The 22,500-nt window shown below is 39.8% G+C and overlaps 1 protein-coding gene across 2 annotated transcripts in view; it reads left to right on the top strand.

Annotated features, from left to right (window-relative positions):
• LOC133535176 (contactin-4-like) overlaps positions 1–22,500 on the top strand; it is a 645,232-nt gene that overhangs the window by 305,451 nt on the left and 317,281 nt on the right. For both annotated transcript variants that reach the window (XM_061874742.1, XM_061874741.1), the window contains one exon: positions 18,424–18,556. In XM_061874742.1, the coding sequence (XP_061730726.1) occupies positions 18,424–18,556 (133 nt within the window). The remainder of the gene's footprint in view (positions 1–18,423; positions 18,557–22,500) is intronic.

Here is a 22,500-nt window from a genome sequence, read left to right as displayed (position 1 = left end):
TTTACTTTTTTTGTTAAGTTCAGTGAAAAATGATCAGGTATACTAGCGCTGCGTCATTAAAAAGTTGCAACCATAGAAAGAATAGTAAGCCAAACATGGTCTTTTTTTCACATGCCGTATTTCCTTGAATTGCCGCCGGGGCGCTGATTAATTTAAAACCTCTTCTCACTCCTGCGCTTACCAAAGGCATGCGATAAAAGTAAGCATGCGGTAATTATTTTAAAAACTCTTCTCACTCTGGCACTTACCAAAGGCATGCAGTAAAAATTTGAGTGTGACGTAAGCTTGGACCTTAAATCCTACTGAATGGCTCCTAATCTTCTTCCCTTTATGCGATTTCAAATTACCGGTATTGAAATCAGCCTCCTCCATTTTGAAAATGGTGACAAGGGAAGTTTCACTCGTGACGTCACGAGTTTGACCAGGCGGTAATACTATGCATGCGCTAATTATTTTGCGAAACGAGATAATTCAAGGCAGGCGCATACTATATGCCCTGCGGAATTTCAAGGCAATACGGTATTTGTTTATCATCTGTTTTACCGTTACAAGCTCAGTAATTTGCATGCACGTTAAATTATAGTTGTTTTTTTAATTTGATTATCATATTTTCATGCTAGTGAGAAGCCATAATCGAAATTAAAATCAAAATTTGATTAATTGTCTGGCTCTAGTCCCAACTATTGATTTCATTTACAGGTCGAATGTAGTGACATTTTAATCCAGCAGTCAGTGCCATTCTGAAACAGCAACTCAGTGCAGAGTCAATACAGCCAGTGAGTGTGCCACACACTCACTGTACCTTGCACATGTTTAAACACATGACTATATGAAGCTGTGTATTATTTTACTACACATGTCCTTAGGAATGCATAATAAAATGGTATGTTTGACAATAATATATCCAACCATCCATCCATTTCCTACCGCTTATCCCTTTTGGGGTCGTGGGGGGTGCTGGAGCCTATCTCAGCTGCATTCGGCCGGAAGGCGGTTTACACCCTGGACAAGTCGCCACCTCAACACAGGGCCAACACAGATAGACAGACTGCCGAAGAATGGTCTATTTTTTAATATATATTTTTTTCATATATAAGGCGCACCGGATTATAAGGCGCATTAAAAGTCATTTTTATTCATTTTTTTCTGAATGTAAAACACTTCCTTGTGTTCCACATAACATGTAATGGTAATTCTTTGGTCAAAATGTTGCATAGATTATGTTTTACAGATCATCTTCAAGCCCCTTTCTGACATTCTTTCTGCGCCGTTTTGTGGGCGGTCTTATTTACGTGGCTCACCTTCGGCAGCATCTTCTCCCCGTCATCTTTGTTGTAACGGTGTAGCGTGCAAGGACGGGCATGGAAGAAGTGTCAAAAGATGGAGCTAACTGTTTTAATGACATTCAGACTTTACTTCAATCAATAACGGGGCAGCATCACCTCATCTGGAAACAACACCACCGGAAATGTGTCCCGTGATAAAACATCCGACCGGAACTTTCTAATAACTAATGTTCCTTGGGTGAATAATGTTAAGTCACTACACCGGTATGTTTTAACGCTTTCATGTCGAGTTTACTGACATATATAAGTAAGAACTTTACACTACTTTATATTAGAAATGGCAACAGTGGAGCATGAATGTCCCATAACAAGAAGAAGAAGCTTATCAACCACGGTATTGTCACCGACTGTAAAGGCGGAGGCGCGCGCATTTTTAGGACTTCTGCAGATCCCAAATATAGATCAGCAGGTACCAGAAGGTAAGAAAAGTTGCTTTTGCATAATATTGCCAAACAAAACACCAGGTATGTCTTACTTTATACACACACCATAATAATACTCGTATATTGAAGCACAGTACAATCCATCAAGCGGTGCGGCTTCATAGCTTACCAAAGTCGTACTAAAACATTTTGATAGCTTTTTGAGCGCCATGTGTAATGTTCTATATTTTCAATGGAACATTTAAGATGTCGGCGTTGTTTACTTGAGTCATATTGCAGTCTACACGTATCTCGTATGTGTGAATGCCATCTACTGGTCACACTTATCATTTCACCATGTATATAATAAAATTGCTTCGAGGTCGGTAAGCACAACCACAATTATGCCATAGATTAGGCGCACCGGGTTATAAGGCACACTGTCGAGTTTTGAGAAAATGAAAGGATTTCAGGTGCGCCTTATAGTCCGAAAAATACGGTGTATTAGATGTATTTTGTTGTCTCCTGTTATATTTAAGACTGACACGTTTAGAAAATGGATGGATGGACGTTTCATCCAGTCCCCTTAAATTAGGCAGTTTAGGCAAACTTGAACAGTATCAGGAAAATTTGACTTAAACGTTAAATGACAACTTATCTGATGGATGTGATTCAAGATAAGGGCCACAACCAGAATAGAGCTATGTAATTGAAATTAAACAAAAATTGTCACCATACACACTACAACTAGAGATGTCCGATAATGGCGTTTTTGCCGATATTCCGATATTGTCGTCCCGGAAGAGTTAGTGCTGCAATTGGTTCTGGGTATTTGTTCTGTAGTGTTTATGTTGTGTTATGATTTGGATTTTCTCCTGAGATGTTTGTCATTCTTGTTTGGTGTGGGTTCACAGTGTGGCGCATACCGTATATCCTTGAATTGCCGCCGGGGCGCTAATTAATTTAAAACCTTTTCTAACTCTGCTGTTTACCAAAGGCAAGCATGCGCTAATTATTTTAAAACTTCTTCTCACTCCGACGCTTACCAAAGGCATGCTGTAAATGTAGGCCTGCGCTTATAAATTTGAGTCTGATGTAAGGATACCATCATGAAAAGCACATTTAATAATAATCTAAAAACGTTATTATGGTCTTACCTTTACTTATAAATGAAGTCCATGCGCAGCTCCTTCTGATCAAAAGCATCAATAACTTGTTTATAGAAGTCTTTTTTATCTTTCTTCAGTTTTAAAAGTCTCTCTGTCTTGATGGAGATTTTCCTTTGTTACCTCCTGCTTCGATTGAAAGTCCAGTTTAGAAAACTGTTTTATTTTAGATATGTAATCCTCCATGTTAAAAGTGCAAGCGAGAAAGAAAAATAACTGATCGCTGCTCACTCTTGCTGCTTGTTGTCACTTCTTCTGCAGCCGAGTAGTCGCAAGAAGGATCACTAGCGCCCTCTACCACCAGGAGGCGGGAGTCATTTAATGACTCATATTTGACACACGCAGCTACGGTATATTAATAAAACATAGCTGATTACTGTTCCTTTTAGCATATTCAATAGCTTAGACCTTAAATCTTACTGAATAGCTCTTAATATTCTTCCCTTCATGCGATTTCAAGTTGTTGAAATCAGCCTCCTCCATTTTGAAAATGATGACAGGCGAAGTGTCACTCGTGACGTGACGAGTTTGACCCAGTGGAAATTCTAGGCATATGCTAATTATTTAGCGAAACGAGTTTGACCCGGCGGAAATTTTAGACATGCGCTAATAAAAATACCATTTTGCGAAACGAATTAGACCCGGCAGTAATTCTAGGCAGTCGCATACTATATACCTGGCGGCAATTCAAGGAAATACGGTATTTGTAACAGTGTTAAAGTTTTTTATACGGCCACCCTCAGTGTGACCTGTATGGCTGTTGGCCAAGTATGCTCGCATTCACTTGTGTGAAAGTCATACATTTTACTTTTTTAAACCGATACCGATAATTTCCGATATCATATTTTAAAGCAGGGGTGTCAACCTCAAATACAGAGTGGGCCAAAATTTAAAACTGAACAAAGCCGCGGGCCAAGGTTGAACAAATGAACCTTTTAATAGGGACCCAAACACGTTTTGCATTAAATATTGAACAAGCGAGTCTTATATAACTTTATAGTGACATGCAAAATTGAGTTTCAAATAATAACAATAATAATTAATAAATATCAATGGCATATCAAATCAAATTTAAATAAAAATTGAATGCCTCTTTTGTATTTGCAGCCTTCTGAGGTAAATATCAACATTAACTTTTTCCAGAGGCTAATACATTTGAAAATAAAATAACGATGAATAAATCAACCATTCAGGCCTTTTTACTGCTCAGTTAATGTCGGGGCTCAGGTGGGCAGGGTTAGAAGGGGTTGTTGGTAGCGGGGAGGGGGGGGGTGTATATTGTAGTGGTTCGGAAGAGTTAGTGCTGCAAGGGGTTCCGGGTATTTGTTCTGTTGTGCTTTTGGTGTGTTTATGTTGGGTTACGGTGCGGCTGTTCTCCCAAAATGTGTTTGGTGTGGGTTCACAGTGTGGCGCATATTTGTAACAGTGTTAAAGTTGTTTATATGGCCACCCTCAGTGTGACCTGTATGGCTGTCGATCAAATATGCCTTGCATTTACTTACATGTGTGTAGAAGCCACATATATTACGTGACTGGGCCGGCACGCTGTTTGTGAGGAGGAAAAACAGACTTGATGACAAGTTGTAGGGGACGCTAAAGGCAGTGCCTTTAAGGCACACTCCCAAATTTGGCCCGCGGGCCAGAGTTTGACACCTATGTTTTAAAGCATTCATCCGACATCCCTAACCACAACCTTTGTGCACGTTTGTACATGTAGTTATGCATGTTTTAAAATGTAAAAAGTAGGGGGAGGGGAGGTGTATATTGTAGTGGTTCGGAAGAGTTAGTGCTGCAAGGGCTTCTGGGTATTTGTTCTGTTGTGCTTTTGTTGTGTTTGTGTTGTGTTACGGTGCGGATGTTCTCCCAAAATGTGTTTGGTGTGGGTTCACAGTGTGGCGCATATTTGTAACAGTGTTAAAGTTGTTTATATGCCCACCCTCAGTGTGACCTGTATGGCTGTCGATCAAATATGCCTTGCATTTACTTACATGTGTGTAGAAGCCACATATATTACGTGACTGGGTCGGCACGCTGTTTGTGAGGAGGAAAAACAGACTTGATGACAAGTTGTAGGGGACGCTAAAGGCAGTGCCTTTAAGGCACACTCCCAAATTTGGCCCGCGGGCCAGAGTTTGACACCTATGTTTTAAAGCATTTATCCGACATCCCTAACCACAACCTTTGTGCACGTTTGTACATGTAGTTATGCATGTTTTAAAATGTAAAAAGTAGGGGGAGGGGAGGTGTATATTGTAGTGGTTCGGAAGAGTTAGTGCTGCAAGGGCTTCTGGGTATTTGTTCTGTTGTGCTTTTGTTGTGTTTGTGTTCTGTTACGGTGCGGATGTTCTCCCAAAATGTGTTTGGTGTGGGTTCACAGTGTGGCGCATATTTGTAACAGTGTTAAAGTTGTTTATATGGCCACCCTCAGTGTGACCTGTATGGCTGTCGATCAAATAGGCCTTGCATTTACTTACATGTGTGTAGAAGCCACATATATTACGTGACTGGGCCGGCACGCTGTTTGTGAGGAAGAAAAACAGACTCGATGACAAGTTGTAGGGGACGCTAAAGGCAGTGCCTTTAAGGCACACTCCCAAATTTGGCCCGCGGGCCAGAGTTTGACACCTATGTTTTAAAGCATTCATCCGACATCCCTAACCACAACCTTTGTGCACGTTTGTACATGTAGTTATGCATGTTTTAAAATGTAAAAAGTAGGGGGAGGGGAGGTGTATATTGTAGTGGTTCGGAAGAGTTAGTGCTGCAAGGGCTTCTGGGTATTTGTTCTGTTGTGCTTTTGTTGTGTTTATGTTGTGTTACGGTGCGGATGTTCTCCCAAAATGTGTTGGTCATTCTTGTTTGGTGTGGGTTCACTGTGTGGCGCATATTTGTAACAGTGTTAAAGTTGTTTATACGGCCACCCTCAGTGTGACCTGTATGGCTGTCGATCAAATATGCCTTGCATTTACTTACATGTGTGTAGAAGCCACATATATTACGTGACTGGGCCGGCACGCTGTTTGTGAGGAGGAAAAACAGACTTGATGACAAGTTGTAGGGGACGCTAAAGGCAGAGCCTTTAAGGCACACTCCCAAATTTGGCCCGTGGGCCAGAGTTTGACACCTATGTTTTAAAGCATTCATCCGACATCCCTAACCACAACCTTTGTGCACGTTTGTACATGTAGTTATGCATGTTTTAAAATGTAAAAAGTAGGGGGAGGGGAGGTGTATATTGTAGTGGTTCGGAAGAGTTAGTGCTGCAAGGGCTTCTGGGTATTTGTTCTGTTGTGCTTTTGTTGTGTTTGTGTTGTGTTACGGTGCAGATGTTCTCCCAAAATGTGTTTGGTGTGGGTTCACAGTGTGGCGCATATTTGTAACACTGTTAAAGTTGTTTATACGGCCACCCTCAGTGTGACCTGTATGGCTGTCGATCAAATATGCCTTGCATTTACTTACATGTGTGTAGAAGCCACATATATTACGTGACTGGGTCGGCACGCTGTTTGTGAGGAGGAAAAACAGACTTGACGACAGGTTTGTAGGGGACGCTAAAGGCAGAGCCTTTAAGCCACACTCCCAAATTTGGCCCGCGGGCCAGAGTTTGACACCTATGTTTTAAAGCATTTATCCGACATCCCTAACCACAACCTTTGTGCACGTTTGTACATGTAGTTATACATGTTTTAAAATGTAAAAGGTAGGGGGAGGGGGGGGTGTATATTGTAGTGGTTCGGAAGAGTTAGTTCTGCAAGGGGTTCTGGGTATTTGTTCTGTTGTGCTTTTGTTGTGTTTATGTTGTGTTACGGTGCGGATGTTCTCCCAAAATGTGTTGGTCATTCTTGTTTGGTGTGGGTTCACTGTGTGGCGCATATTTGTAACAGTGTTAAAGTTGTTTATACGGCCACCCTCAGTGTGACCTGTATGGCTGTCGATCAAATATGCCTTGCATTTACTTACATGTGTGTAGAAGCCACATATATTACGTGAATGGGTCGGCACGCTGTTTGTGAGGAGGAAAAACAGACTTGACGACAGGTTTGTAGGGGACGCTAAAGGCAGTGCCTTTAAGGCCACACTCCCAAATTTGGCCCGCGGGCCAGAGTTTGACACCTATGTTTTAAAGCATTTCTCTGACATCCCTAACCACAACCTTTGTGCACGTTTGTACATGTAGTTATGCGTGTTTTAAAATGTAAAAATTAGGGGGGGGGGGGGCACATCGGCAGTGTCCCTCTGGTGCTAAACGGCAGATTTTAGCTGACGTTTTTCCCACTGAGGGAAATGCAAATGAGCGAAGTTGTTAGAGTGAGAGGGGAAGAAAAAAAAAAAGTATCCGAGGTGTATAAGGCGGAATGGGAAACCCGGGGTGTGTGTGTGTGTGTGTGTGTGTGTGTGTGTGTGTGTGTGTGTGTGTGTGTGTGTGTGTGTGTTAGCCTTAACATTCAACAGTGACCCACTTCCTTCGATCCAACAAGAATCTAGTCCACGTACATGTTTAAAGAGCATCTTGTGAAGTGCATAAGGAAGAAGTTCCCCCGCAAGATCTAAAAACAAACCCTGGTCACCCCCGGACTTTGGATGTAAATGATATATGCATCATTTACACCAGGTATTGCATTCATGATAGAGCCAAATCCTAGTGTTTGGATTGTAAGTGTGTCCGTGTCATTGGGCACTATCTTGAAGGGAGTATTATGGGCTGTAGGGCAAACAAACAACGATCGGCAAATGTCTGATTTATGTGTTGCATGCATGTGAAGTCCCAGTTTGGTGTCAATGTGACACACCTTCTCATTCAATGTGTTTTCTTTATTTTCATGACTATTTACATTGTAGATTACATAGTAGAATGTTAATTTACACTAACAGATGAAGCGACAAACCGTGGTTACTGACAGTGGTTTTCAGAAGTGCTCCTGAGCCCATGTGGTGATATCCTTTACACACTGACGTTGGTTTTTGATGCAGTACCGCCTGAAGGGGTCAAAAGTCCGTAATATCATCGCCTACATGCAGTGATTTCTCCAGATTCTCTGAACTTTTTGATGATTTGACGGACCGTATATGGTAAAATCCCTAAATTCCTTGCAATATTTTGTTGAGAATTGTTGGTGATATCCTTTACACACTGATGTTGGTTTTTGATGCAGTACCACCTGAAGGGGTGAAAAGTCCGTAATATCATCGCTTACATGCAGTGATTTCTCCAGATTCTCTTAACTTTTTGATGATTTGACGGACCGTATATGGTAAAATCCCTAAATTCCTTGCAATATTTCGTTAAGAAATGTTGGTGATATCCTTTACACACTGATGTTGGTTTTTGATGCAGTACCACCCGAAGGGGGTGAAAAGTCTGTAATATCATCGCTTACATGCAGTGATTTCTCCAGATTCTCTTAACTTTTTGATGATTTGACGGACCGTATATGGTAAAATCCCTAAATTCCTTGCAATATTTTGTTGAGAAATGTTGGTAATATCCTTTACACACTGATGTTGGTTTTTGATGCAGTACCGCCTGAAGGGGGTGAAAAGTCCGTAATATCATCGCTTACATGCAGTGATTTCTCCAGATTCTCTGAACTTTTTGATGATTTGACGGACCGTATATGGTAAAATCCCTGAATTCCTTGCAATATTTTGTTGAGAAATGTTGGTGATATCCTTTACACACTGATGTTGGTTTTTGATGCAGTATCGCCTGAAGGGGTGAAAAGTCCGTAATATCATCGCTTACATGCAGTGATTTCTCCAGATTCTCTGAACTTTTTGATGATTTAACGGACCGTATATGGTAAAATCTCAAAATTCCTTGCAATATTTTGTTGAGAAATGTTAGTGATATCCTTTACACACTGATGTTGTTTTTTTGGTGCAGTACCACCTGAAGGGGTGAAAAGTCCGTAATATCATCGCTTACATGCAGTGATTTCTCCAGATTCTCTGAACTTTTTGATGATTTAACGGACCGTATATGGTAAAATCTCAAAATTCCTTGCAATATTTTGTTGAGAAATGTTAGTGATATCCTTTACACACTGATGTTGTTTTTTTGGTGCAGTACCACCTGAAGGGGTGAAAAGTCCGTAATATCACCGCTTACATGCAGTGATTTCTCCAGATTCTCTGAACCTTTTTGATGATTTGACGGACCGGAAATGGTAAAATCCCTAAATTCCTTGCAATAGGTCGTTGAGAAATGTTGGTGATATCCTTTACACACTGATGTCTGTTTTGGATGCCGGAGGGATCCAAGGTCACAGGCATTCAATTTTACGTGCAATGATTTTTCCAGATTCTCTGAACCTTTTAAAGTTAAAGTACTCAGATTGTTACACACACACTACGTATGGCGAAATTGTCGTCTGCATTGGACCCAAAACCCTTTTCTACCCCCTGGGAGGTGAGGTGAGGGGAGCAGTGAGCAGCAGCTGTGGCCGCGCCCTGGAATCATTTTTTGGTGATTCAACCCCCAATTCCAACCCTTGATGCTGAGTGCCAAGCATGGTGGCAAAGGGTCCCGTTTTTATAGTCTTTGGTATGACTCGCCGGGGTTTGAACTCACCACTTTTTGATGATAGTACGGACCCTAGATGGGGAAGTCCCTCAAATCCTTGCAATAGCTCGTTGGGAAATGTCGTTCTTAAACTGTTCGACAATTTGCTCACACATTTGTTCACAAAAAGGTGACCCTCGCCCCATCCTTGTTTTTGAATTCACTGAGCATTTCGTGGAAGCTGCTTTTATACGTAATCGCGTCACCCACCTGTTCCTAATTAGCCTGTTCACCTGCGGGATGTTCCAAATAAGCGTTTGATGAGCATTTCTCAACTTTCTCAGTCTTTTTTGCCACTGTGCCAGCTTTTTTGGAACATGTTGCAAGCATCAGATTCCAAATGAGTTAATATTTGCAAAAAATAACGTTTTCCAGTTTAAGTATGTTGTCTTTGCAGTCTATTCAATTCAATACAGATTGAAAAAGATTTACAAATTGTTTTTTATTTACGAAGAAGAAGAATTCGAAGGATTCGTGGATGAGGAAAAACTTAATAAAGTCAGCTTTACATGTTTATTCTGTGTGTTGTGTTGTGCGACATTAGTGTTTGAGCAACGTTGAGTTATTGATTAATTATTGTTTTGCACTATTTCAGTGTCGCTGCTGTTGTCGAGCAGTTCAGTGACAATTCCTACATTCCTGAAATCATGTTTCTCAATAGGAGCCATTTTGGGGTCTTTACATGAACTCACACATGGAAAAGAAACGGCACGGCCTGGCGCAGTCATATATCCCAGCATGCACCACGCGCTTCTTCTCTTACGGGGAAAATGAAATCGGCGGCTGCTTACCGTAGTTGTGAGACCTGTTGTGGCTCAATATTGGTTCATATATAAGGCGCACCGCACTGTCAGCTTATGAGAAAATTTTAGGTTTTTAGGTGCGCCTTATAGTGCGGAAAATACGGTATTACAAAATCAAATTTTTAACCGCACAGTGCAGGGGAATGGCTGCGAAATTGCGAGGTTGTTTCCCACAGAGAAGTGAAAATGCAGCTTTTTTTGTATGCATATTGAAATAAAAATAGTTATTTCGAGGTGACATTATTTCCGTGTGCGTTGTGTAACTTGTTCGGGGACGTTTTGCTCCGGATGGCTCGTGTTTAGCGCCTTGCATGGCAGCTCTCGCTATCAGTGTGTGAATGGGTGAATGTGGAAATAGTGTCAAAGCACTTTGAGTACTTTGAAGTAGGGCTGGGCGATATATCGATATACCCGATATATCGCGGGTTTGTCTCTGCGATATAGAAAATGACTATATCGTGATATTCGAGTATACGTTCTCACGCAGTTGCTTTTAGCTGCGGGCATTACACTACAGCAGCTTTTCTCAAAGTGTGGTGCGGGCCCCACTGGTGGGGAATAGAGACATAACAGGTGGGTCGCGAGGAACGGGAGGAAATTTCACTTAAAAAATATTTTTTTAAATCATATTCTTAGATTTTATTTATTTTTTTTACTATGCTTTCATTTTCTATACACACTTTAAATCACTTGGTGATTCTGTCTGTGAAATCCGTTATATAAATAAATGTAAATTACTTATTTTTCCTCTAGGTCTTAAATTTCTAGGTAGGAGCGAAAGTTTGACGGACATAGCAACAGTAACCAATGGGGGCGGGGCTAAGCGGAACAATCTTTCACGCGGATGGGTAGCAGGCTAATGTGTGGATTACAATTACACAAAATGTATAAATTTGTGACTCGCACCTCAAAGGTCGTCAAACCAGAGCCAGCGCCTGCAGAGAAACAGAAATCTGACGGGCTTAATCAGCCAAAAAGCCAACCGAAAAGAAAATATGATGAAGGGTATCTTGCTCTTGGATTCACGGCAACGGTGGTGGGGACAGAGGAGAGACCCCATGTGTGTTCTGTGTCTAAAACCGCTAGCAGCAGACAGCACGAGACCCCAAAAAATTAAAGAGACACCTTGAGACCACACACCCCAATCACGTCAATAAGCAACTTGATTTCTTTCAAAGAAAACTGGCAGATAAGTTATTTTATTTATTATTGAATTAATGCAAGTTATACCACAGCTGCACAGTTATTTAATTTATTATTGAACTTGATGTTATTTTATGTTATTGACTTTGAATGTATACAACTTGAATGTTACTTGATGTTCAATACATTTGAAAATGTTAAGCTTGGCATTAGCGTTCTGTTGGGGCGATGGGGGCAGGTGGGGCTTGAAAACTCCCCCTTGTCCAAAGTGGGGGATGACAAAAAAAGTTTGAGAACCACTGCACTACAGGCTCTCCTGGCTTTTTCCTGTCTCCTCCTCACAGACAGCAAGCGTACCTTTTTGCACACGTCACATACGTCACATACGTATACGCCCTGGCGGAGCAGAGAGGTAGCAGCACGGGTAACGTTAGCTGTGATGCTAGCAGAGCCGTTCGAGTGGTAATACGAGACAAAAAAGGTGCGAATGGAGGAAGAATTAATTCCCCAAAAAAACAGCAGGGTGTCCGTCTGGCGGCGGTTCGGCTTCAAGCGGGAATATGTCGAACGGACAACTCTAATTCGTCAAGTGTGGGGCAAAAGTGTTGCTACAAAAAGTAGCATTACTGCCAATATGTAGCATCATTTGGAAAATAGAGTGCTTACTTCGCACTTCGACATCTCCATTCGGCGCCACGCCCACAAAATGCCGAGGCAACTATTTCCACATCAACAAACGTATGAAAAAAATAGTCAACAGCATAAGGAGATAACGTCCGCAGTAACCTACTGTGACAGACTTCTCAAGCCATCGTGCGGGTTCCAAGGACCGTCAAGGAAGGACATAGCGGTGACACATTTAGATTTCTTTATTTTTCAATAAAGACTGCTTTTCAAATCTAGCTCGGTTGGTAAAGTGGCCGTGTCAGCAACTTGAGGGTTGAAGGTTCAATTCCCGCTTGTGCCATCCTAGTTACTGCCGTTGTGTCCTTGGGCAAGACACTTTACCCACCTGCTCCCAGTGCCACCCACACTGGTTTAAATGTAACTTAGATATCGGGTGTCACTATGTAAAGCGCTATGTAAATATAATTCACTTCACTTCACCTCTGTCTGCCGCTCGCTCTTCCGCTTGCTTTCATGCTTCGGGCATCGTCTCCTCCCTCGCGCTCTTAGTCTCTCTCTCTCTCTCCGCGTCAGCTTCCCTCTGGCTCATTCTCGTCTCTCCACTTCTCCTCCTGACGTTCACGGCTGTCGCTCTTTTATACAGCGCGAAAGGATTAATTAATTGTCCCCAGGTGCGCGATCCACGCACCTGATCTTGATTGCGGCGTCGCTCCCGGCACGCCCCACCTCGCCACTCCCTCACCTTCCACGCCTCCTTGCCACCATTTTGGGCCGGGCTACGGTGTGACCTGCCTCGCTGTCAGACATGCCGGCCACGTATCCTCGCCGCCATCTTGGGCCGGGCTACGGCGTGCCCCGCCTCGCTGTCGGACTGTCGGCTCCGCCTCTCCACACCTACCACATACCAATTTGATTTCCTATTATGCAGATCATTTTTATTTGACAGGTATTGAAATATATTGTGTGACAACATGCACAAAAGTGCACTTTATTTGTTTTAAACCATTGTAGTGGCGTTCTGTCCAAAAATTGCACTTTAATTCAGTGTTGTTTTGATATGTCATCTTAGTGACATCATGCACAAAAGTGCACTTTATTTGTGTTAAACTATTATAGTGGAATTCTGTCCAAAAAGTGCACTTTAATTCAGTGGCGTTTTGATATGTCTTCTTAGTGACATCATGCACAAAAGTGCACTTTATTTGTTTCAAACTATTATAGTGGCGTTCTGTACAAAAAGTGCACTTTAATTCAGTGTTGTTTTGATATATCTTCTTAGTGACATCATGCCCAAAAGTGCACTTTATTTGTTTCAAACTATTATAGTGGTGTTCTGTCCAAAAAGTGCACTTTAATTCAGTGGCGTTTTGATATGTCATCTTAGTGACATCATGCACAAAAGTGCACTTTATTTGTTTTAAACTATTATAGTGCCGTTCTGTACAAAAAGTGCACTTTAATTCAGCGTTGTTTTGATATGTCATCTTAGTGACATGCAGAAAAGTGCACTTTATTTGTTTTAAACTATTATAGTGCCGTTCTGTACAAAAAGTGCATTTTAATTCAGTGTTGGTTTGATATGTCATCTTAGTGACATCATGCACAAAAGTGCACTTTATTTGTGTTAAACTATTATAGTGGCGTTCTGTACAAAAAGTGCACTTTAATTTAGTGTTTTGATATGTCATCTTAGTGACATCATGCACAAAAGTGCACTTTATTTGTTTTAAACTATTATAGTGCCGTTCTGTACAAAAAGTGCACTTTAATTCAGTGTTGTTTTGATATGTCATCTTAGTGACATCATGCACAAAAGTGCACTTTATTTGTTTTAAACTATTGTAGTGGCGTTCTGTTCAAAAAGTGCACTTTAATTTAGTGTTGTTTTGATATGTCATCTTAGTGACATCATGCACAAAAGTGCACTTTATTTGTGTTAAACTATTATAGTGGAATTCTGTCCAAAAAGTGCACTTTAATTCAGTGTTGTTTTGATATGTCATCTTAGTGACATCATGCACAAAAGTGCACTTTATTTGTTTTAAACTATTATAGTGGTGTTCTGTACAAAAAGTGCACTTTAATTCAGTGTTGTTTTGATATGTCTTCTTAGTGACATCATGCCCAAAAGTGCACTTTATTTGTTTCAAACTATTATAGTGGCGTTCTGTACAAAAAGTGCACTTTAATTCAGTGTTGTTTTGATATGTCTTCTTAGTGACATCATGCACAAAAGTGCACTTTATTTGTTTCAAACTATTATAGTGGCGTTCTGTACAAAAAGTGCACTTTAATTCAGTGTTGTTTTGATATGTCTTCTTAGTGACATCATGCCCAAAAGTGCACTTTATTTGTTTCAAACTATTATAGTGGCATTCTGTCCAAAAAGTGCACTTTAATTCAGTGGCGTTTTGATATGTCTTCTTAGTGACATCATGCACAAAAGTGCACTTTATTTGTTTTAAACTATTATAGTGCCGTTCTGTACAAAAAGTGCACTTTAATTCAGTGTTGTTTTGATATGTCATCTTAGTGACATCATGCACAAAAGTGCACTTTATTTGTGTTAAACTATTATAGTGGCGTTCTGTACAAAAAGTGCACTTTAATTTAGTGTTTTGATATGTCATCTTAGTGACATCATGCACAAAAGTGCACTTTATTTGTTTTAAACTATTATAGTGGCGTTCTGTACAAAAAGTGCACTTTAATTCAGTGGTGTTTTTATATGTCTTCTTAGTGACATCATGCCCAAAAGTGCACTTTATTTGTTTCAAACTATTATAGTGGCGTTCTGTACAAAAAGTGCACTTTAATTCAGTGTTGTTTTGATATGTCATCTTAGTGACATGCAGAAAAGTGCACTTTATTTGTTTTAAACTATTATAGTGCCGTTCTGTACAAAAAGTCCACTTTAATTCAGTGTTGTTTTGATATGTCATCTTAGTGACATCATGCACAAAAGTGCACTTTATTTGTTTTAAACTATTATAGTGCCGTTCTGTACAAAAAGTGCACTTTAATTCAGTGTTGTTTTGATATGTCATCTTAGTGACATGCAGAAAAGTGCACTTTATTTGTTTTAAACTATTATAGTGCCGTTCTGTACAAAAAGTGCACTTTAATTCAGTGTTGTTTTGATATGTCATCTTAGTGACATCATGCACAAAAGTGCACTTTATTTGTGTTAAACTATTATAGTGGCGTTCTGTACAAAAAGTGCACTTTAATTTAGTGTTTTGATATGTCATCTTAGTGACATCATGCACAAAAGTGCACTTTATTTGTTTTAAACTATTGTAGTGGCGTTCTGTCCAAAAAGTGCACTTTAATTTAGTGTTGTTTTGATATGTCATCTTAGTGACATCATGCCCAAAAGTGCACTTTATTTGTTTTAAACTATTATAGTGGCGTTCTGTACAAAAAGTGCACTTTAATTCAGTGTTGTTTTGATATGTCTTCTTAGTGACATCATGCCCAAAAGTGCACTTTATTTGTTTTAAACTATTATAGTGGCGTTCTGTACATAAAGTGCACTTTAATTCAGTGGCGTTTTGATATGTCATCTTAGTGACATCATGCACAAAAGTGCACTTTATTTGTTTTAAACTATTATAGTGGCGTTCTGTCCAAAAAGTGCACTTTAATTCAGTGTTGTTTTGATATGTCATCTTAGTGACATCATGCACAAAAGTGCACTTTATTTGTTTTAAACTATTGTAGTGGCGTTCTGTCCAAAAAGTGCACTTTAATTTAGTGTTGTTTTGATATGTCATCTTAGTGACATCATGCCCAAAAGTGCACTTTATTTGTTTTAAACTATTATAGTGGCGTTCTGTCCAAAAAGTGCACTTTAATTCAGTGTTGTTTTGATATGTCATCTTAGTGACATCATGCCCAAAAGTGCACTTTATTTGTTTCAAACTATTATAGTGGCATTCTGTACAAAAAGTGCGCTTTATTTCAGTGTTGTTTTGATATGTCTTCTTAGTGACATCATGCACAAAAGTGCACTTTATTTGTTTTAAACTATTATAGTGGCGTTCTGTACATAAAGTGCATTTAAATTCAGTGTTGTTTTGATATGTCATCTTAGTGACATCATGCACAAAAGTGCACTTTATTTGTTTTAAACTATTATAGTGGCGTTCTGTACAAAAAGTGCACTATAATTTAGTGTTTTTTTGATATGTCATCTTAGTGACATCATGCACCAAAGTGAACTTTATTTGTTTTAAACTATTATAGTGGCGTTCTGTACAAAAAGTGCACTATAATTTAGTGTTTTTTTGATATGTCATCTTAGTGACATCATGCACAAAAGTGCACTTTATTTGTTTTAAACTATTATAGTGGCGTTCTGTACATAACGTGCACTTTAATTTAGTGTTGTTTTGATATGTCATCTTAGTGACATCATGCACAAAAGTGCACTTTATTTGTTTTAAACTATTATAGTGGCGTTCTGTACAAAAAGAGCACTTTAATTCAGTGTTGTTTTGATATGTCTTCTTAGTGACATCATGCCCAAAAGTGCACTTTATTTGTTTTAAACTATTATAGTGGCGTTCTGTACATAAAGTGCACTTAAATTCAGTGTTGTTTTGATATGTCATCTTAGTGACATCATGCCCAAAAGTGCACTTTATTTGTTTTAAACTATTATAGTGGCGTTCTGTACATAAAGTGCACTTAAATTCAGTGTTGTTTTGATATGTCATCTTAGTGACATCATGCACAAAAGTGCACTTTATTTGTTTTAAACTATTATAGTGGCGTTCTGTACAAAAACTGCACTTTAATTTAGTGTTGTTTTGATATGTCTTCTTAGTGACATCATGCCCAAAAGTGCACTTTATTTGTTTTAAACTATTATAGTGGCGTTCTGTACATAAAGTGCACTTAAATTCAGTGTTGTTTTGATCTGTCATCTTAGTGACATCATGCACAAAAGTGCACTTTATTTGTTTTAAACTATTATGGTGCCGTTCTGTACAAAAAGTGCACTTTAATTCAGTGTTGTTTTGATATGTCATCTTAGTGACATCATGCACAAAAGTGCACTTTATTTGTGTTAAACTATTATAGTGGCGTTCTGTACAAAAAGTGCACTTTAATTTAGTGTTTTGATATGTCATCTTAGTGACATCATGCCCAAAAGTGCACTTTATTTGTTTTAAACTATTATAGTGGCGTTCTGTACATAAAGTGCACTTAAATTCAGTGTTGTTTTGATATGTCATCTTAGTGACATCATGCCCAAAAGTGCACTTTATTTGTTTTAAACTATTATAGTGGCGTTCTGTCCAAAAAGTGCACTTTAATTCAGTGGCGTTTTGATATGTCATCTTAGTGACATCATGCGCAAAAGTGCACTTTATTTGTTTTAAACTATTATAGTGGCATTCTGTCCAAAAAGTGCACTTTAATTCAGTGGCGTTTTGATATGTCATCTTAGTGACATCATGCACAAAAGTGCACTTTATTTGTGTTAAACTATTATAGTGGAATTCTGTCCAAAAAGTGCACTTTAATTCAGTGTTGTTTTGATATGTCATCTTAGTGACATCATGCACAAAAGTGCACTTTATTTGTTTTAAACTATTATAGTGGCGTTCTGTACAAAAAGTGCGCTTTAATTCAGTGTTGTTTTGATATGTCTTCTTAGTGACATCATGCCCAAAAGTGCACTTTATTCGTTTCAAACTATTATAGTGGCGTTCTGTACAAAAAGTGCACTTTAATTCAGTGTTGTTTTGATATGTCTTCTTAGTGACATCATGCCCAAAAGTGCACTTTATTTGTTTCAAACTATTATAGTGGCATTCTGTCCAAAAAGTGCACTTTAATTCAGTGTTGTTTTGATATGTCATCTTAGTGACATCACGCACAAAAGTGCACTTTATTTGTTTTAAACTACTATAGTGCCGTTCTGTACAAAAAGTGCACTTTAATTTAGTGTTTTGATATGTCCTCTTAGTGACATCATGCACAAAAGTGCACTAATAGCTTGTTTTAAAATGTCTCTGACAATCTTGCACTTTGTCTTTAGAAATGACATGAATGTTTGTGCCACTGTTTAAAAAATACAGTTTTGGTCAATTGACTTAGTTGTGATTTCCCTCTCTGCATGAAAGTTTAAAAGTAGCATATATTAACCCAGTATGAAGAAGAATGTTTTAATGTAGACACATAGAATCATCATACTGCTGTGATTAGTGTTCATTCAAGGCTAAGGCAAAATATGGAGATAAATATTGTGTATCGTGATATGGCCTAAAAATAGAGATATTAAAAAAAGGCCATATCTCCCAGCCCTATCCTTGAGGGTAGAAAAGCGCTATACAAGTATAACCCATTTACCATTTGTAATTACATGCATTTTGTTTTTGTTTTTTGTTTTTTTACTTCCAGCGAGCACGGTCCTGCAGAGTCCTGTCTTCAGCAAACAGCCTGGCAGCATCGTGTACCCGGTAGAGTCTCTGGAGAAGAACAGAGAGGTGGTGTTCAGCTGTGAAGCCCAAGCAAGCCCATCTCCGGTCTATCGGTGAGTGAGTGAACGCCAGCCTTTATGGATCCTCTGCCGGGATTTAAGTCCATATTTAATAGTGGTTTCACCCAGTTTTTTTTTTAGCTTCGGCGGAATGATTTTATGGCGAAAGAAACAGGTGCTATGGTTGTTAAATCCCCGCTGAAGCAGTGAGTAAAGTCGTACACTTTTCCAAACATTGCTCTTGTAGCATAACTGTATTATGGCTGATCTCCTGCACGTGTGTGGTTTGTGGGGCGTAGATCTCATGGTCGGAGCCCGCTGCTGGTTTTAAAGGGTTTGCACTCTCGAGGCCAGTGTTTTTCAACCACTGTGCAGCGGCACATTAGTGTGTCGTGAGATAAAGTTTGGTGTGCCCTGGGAGATGATCTAATTTCACCTATTTGGGTTAAAAATATTTTTTTCATATATATGTATGTGTGTGTATATATATATATATATATATATATATATATATATATATATATATATATATATATATATATATATATATGCGTCCGACACATAACGAGTGGAAATCCAGTGTTGGTGAACTGCACTGCGCAGACACAAAGGGTCTTGGTCCGCTTGTTTGGTGTGCGCTAAGGTTTGAAAGCTTCCTTTTACTTCCTATATATATATATATATATATATATATATATATATATATATATATACATATACATATAAATGGGTTGTACTTGTATAGCGCTTTTCTACCTTCAAGGTACTAGGTGGGATTCGAACCAGGGACCCTCGGGTTGCGCGCGGCCACTCTTCCACTGCGCCACGCCGTCCCTATATATATATATACATATATATATATATATATGTCTTGATTGGATTATCCGGAGAATAGTGCTCGATACCGTGGTAGAGCGCAATATGTAGGTGTGGGAAAAAATCACAAGACTACTTCATCTCTACAGATCTGTTTCATGAGGGGTTCTCTCAATCATCAGGAGATTTTAATGGAAGCATTCACATACAATGGTTTATATAGAGCACAAAGTGGGTGGGTACAAACAGGCGTAGGGTGTGGTGATTGGCTCATGTGTTACCTAGGAGGTGTTTCCGCCTGTGGCGGCATGTTGAAATGATTTCACTGCGCTTGTTGAGGGATGATAGCTCTGGATGATATATAATAAGCAGTTTCTCTTTTAAGCATAAGTTGCATCTTTTATTACCACTGTTGTAAGGTGTGCTGGATGCAAGAATTTGCCATGTTATTGAATATTCAACATTATTGTCTTTGAGGTTCCAAATGTGTTTGCTGAGTTCGGTAGAATTCTGCAAAGTCTGGTTTCTAAAAGAGGCGTTGTGATTATTCCATCTTGTTTTGAACGCTCCTTCGGTTAATCCTACGTACGTGTCGGATGTGTTAATGTCCTTGCGTATTACCTTTGCTTGGTATACGACTGATGTCTGTAAGCACCCTCCGTTGAGAGGGCAATCAGGTTTCTTGCGACAGTTACATTCCTTATTGGTTTCAGAGTCGTTTAGTCTGGGGGTGGGCAGTCCTTTTGCAATTGCTTTGTTGTGGTTTGAAATGATTTGTTGCATGTTATTCATACAGCTGTAGCTCAATTTAATGTTGTTCTTGTTGAATATTTTTCTTAGGGTGTTGCCTTTGGGGATCGACAAACACTTCCCCAAAGGCAACACCCTAAGAAAAATATTCAACAAGAACAACATTAAATTAAGCTACAGCTGTATGAATAACATGCAACAAATCATTTCAAACCACAACAAAGCAATTGCAAAAGGACTGCCTACCCCCAGACTAAACGACTCTGAAACCAATAAGGAATGTAACTGTCGCAAGAAACCTGATTGCCCTCTCAACGGAGGGTGCTTACAGACATCAGTCGTATACCAAGCAAAGGTAATACGCAAGGACATTAACACATCCGACACGTACGTAGGATTAACCGAAGGAGCGTTCAAAACAAGATGGAATAATCACAACGCCTCTTTTAGAAACCAGACTTTGCAGAATTCTACCGAACTCAGCAAACACATTTGGAACCTCAAAGACAATAATGTTGAATATTCAATAACATGGCAAATTCTTGCATCCAGCACACCTTACAACAGTGGTAATAAAAGATGCAACTTATGCTTAAAAGAGAAACTGCTTATTATATATCATCCAGAGCTATCATCCCTCAACAAGCGCAGTGAAATCATTTCAACATGCCGCCACAGGCGGAAACACCTCCTAGGTAACACATGAGCCAATCACCACACCCTACGCCTGTTTGTACCCACCCACTTTGTGCTCTATATAAACCATTGTATGTGAATGCTTCCATTAAAATCTCCTGATGATTGAGAGAACCCCTCATGAAACAGATCTGTAGAGATGTAGTCTTGTGATTTTTTCCCACACCTACATATTGCGCTCTACCACGGTATCGAGCACTATTCTCCGGATAATCCAATCAAGACATATTCCGCTCCAAATTGACATTTGTTGAGCACTGTACGACGATCCTAAATGGAAAAGTTCAGCATCGACTACTCCACGAAGAACATTCCCATACCCGCGCAGAAGGACTACAAGCAAAGACTCATAGAAAAGACGGAACACTTCCTAAGAAGGATGCGGTGGAAAGCACACTTTTTCCTCCACCCTGAAACAAAAGGAACGCAAAAGGAAACTTACGGATTCAAATCTACCAAGAACCCACCCACAGTCAAGGAATTAAAGGACTTTGAGAACGACATGCTCAAAATGATACAATCAGTCAAATTTAAGCCAGCCCGCAACCCATTCCTCACCAAGCTGAAAAATGACACGGAGCGCATCAAGAAAGTAAGCAACCTCATCATAGCCGCCGATAAAACCACAAACTTCTACAGAATGGACATACCAGAACATAACTCTTTACTGGACAAAAACATCACCAAATCATACAAAAAAGCGCAACCCAACACTTTACAGAACATCCACCTGGAAAACAAGCGGATCGCAACCGAACTGGACATTGAGGACAGGGTGGACGCCACAGCCAACAAAGAAGCCTTCATCACACTGAAGGACCACAAACCCAACTTCGCAAATAACCCAACATGCCGACTAATAAACCCAACTAAATCCGAAATAGGAAAAATCAGCAAAATAATCCTGGACAGAATCAACGCAAAAATCAAGGACAAAACACCACTCAACCAATGGAGAAATACAGCAGCAGTAATCAAATGGTTCAACAACATCCAAGACAAACAAACACACAACTTTATCTCCTTCGACATCGAAGAATTTTACCCTTCCATCACGCAAGACCTACTGACCCAAGCACTAAACTTCGCCTCGGACTACGACTCAATCACAGGCAACGAAAGAAACATCATCATCCACGCAAAGAACTCCATACTCATCCACAACAGTACACCATGGCAAAAAAAGAACAATTCAACATTTGACGTTACTATGGGGAGTTTTGACGGAGCAGAAACGTGCGAACTCGTTGGGAGTTTCCTCCTCTCCCAGCTTGCTAGCCTCAACCTGAACCTTGGTATTTACCGTGATGATGGACTGGCAGTGTGCCGCGCCTCGCCAAGGAGCAGCGAGAACACCAAGAAGCGCATATGCCAAATCTTCAAAGAAAACGGCCTACGGATCACGATTGAAGCCAACAAGCAAACCGTCAACTTCCTCGACGTCACTTTCAACCTGAGAAATAACAGCTACCAACCATTCACGAAACCCAACACAACACTCCAATACCTGCACCACGACAGCAACCACCCACCCACCACCACGAAAAGAATACCTACCGGAATTAATAAAAGGCTATCGATGCTGTCATCCAGCAAAGCTGAATTCGACCAAGCAACCCCCCCGTACCAGAAAGCACTTGATGAAAGCGGATACAACTTCACCCTCACCTATGAACCCACTCCAGGAAACCTACCAAAAAAGAGCAGAAAACGAAACAACATCATCTGGTACAATC

Source organism: Nerophis ophidion, linkage group LG16, assembly GCF_033978795.1.
Source record: "Nerophis ophidion isolate RoL-2023_Sa linkage group LG16, RoL_Noph_v1.0, whole genome shotgun sequence".
Classification (NCBI taxonomy): Eukaryota; Metazoa; Chordata; class Actinopteri; order Syngnathiformes; family Syngnathidae; genus Nerophis; species Nerophis ophidion.
The sequence above is the reverse complement of the archived record's forward strand: the minus strand, read 5'-3'. Positions and strand labels throughout refer to the sequence as shown.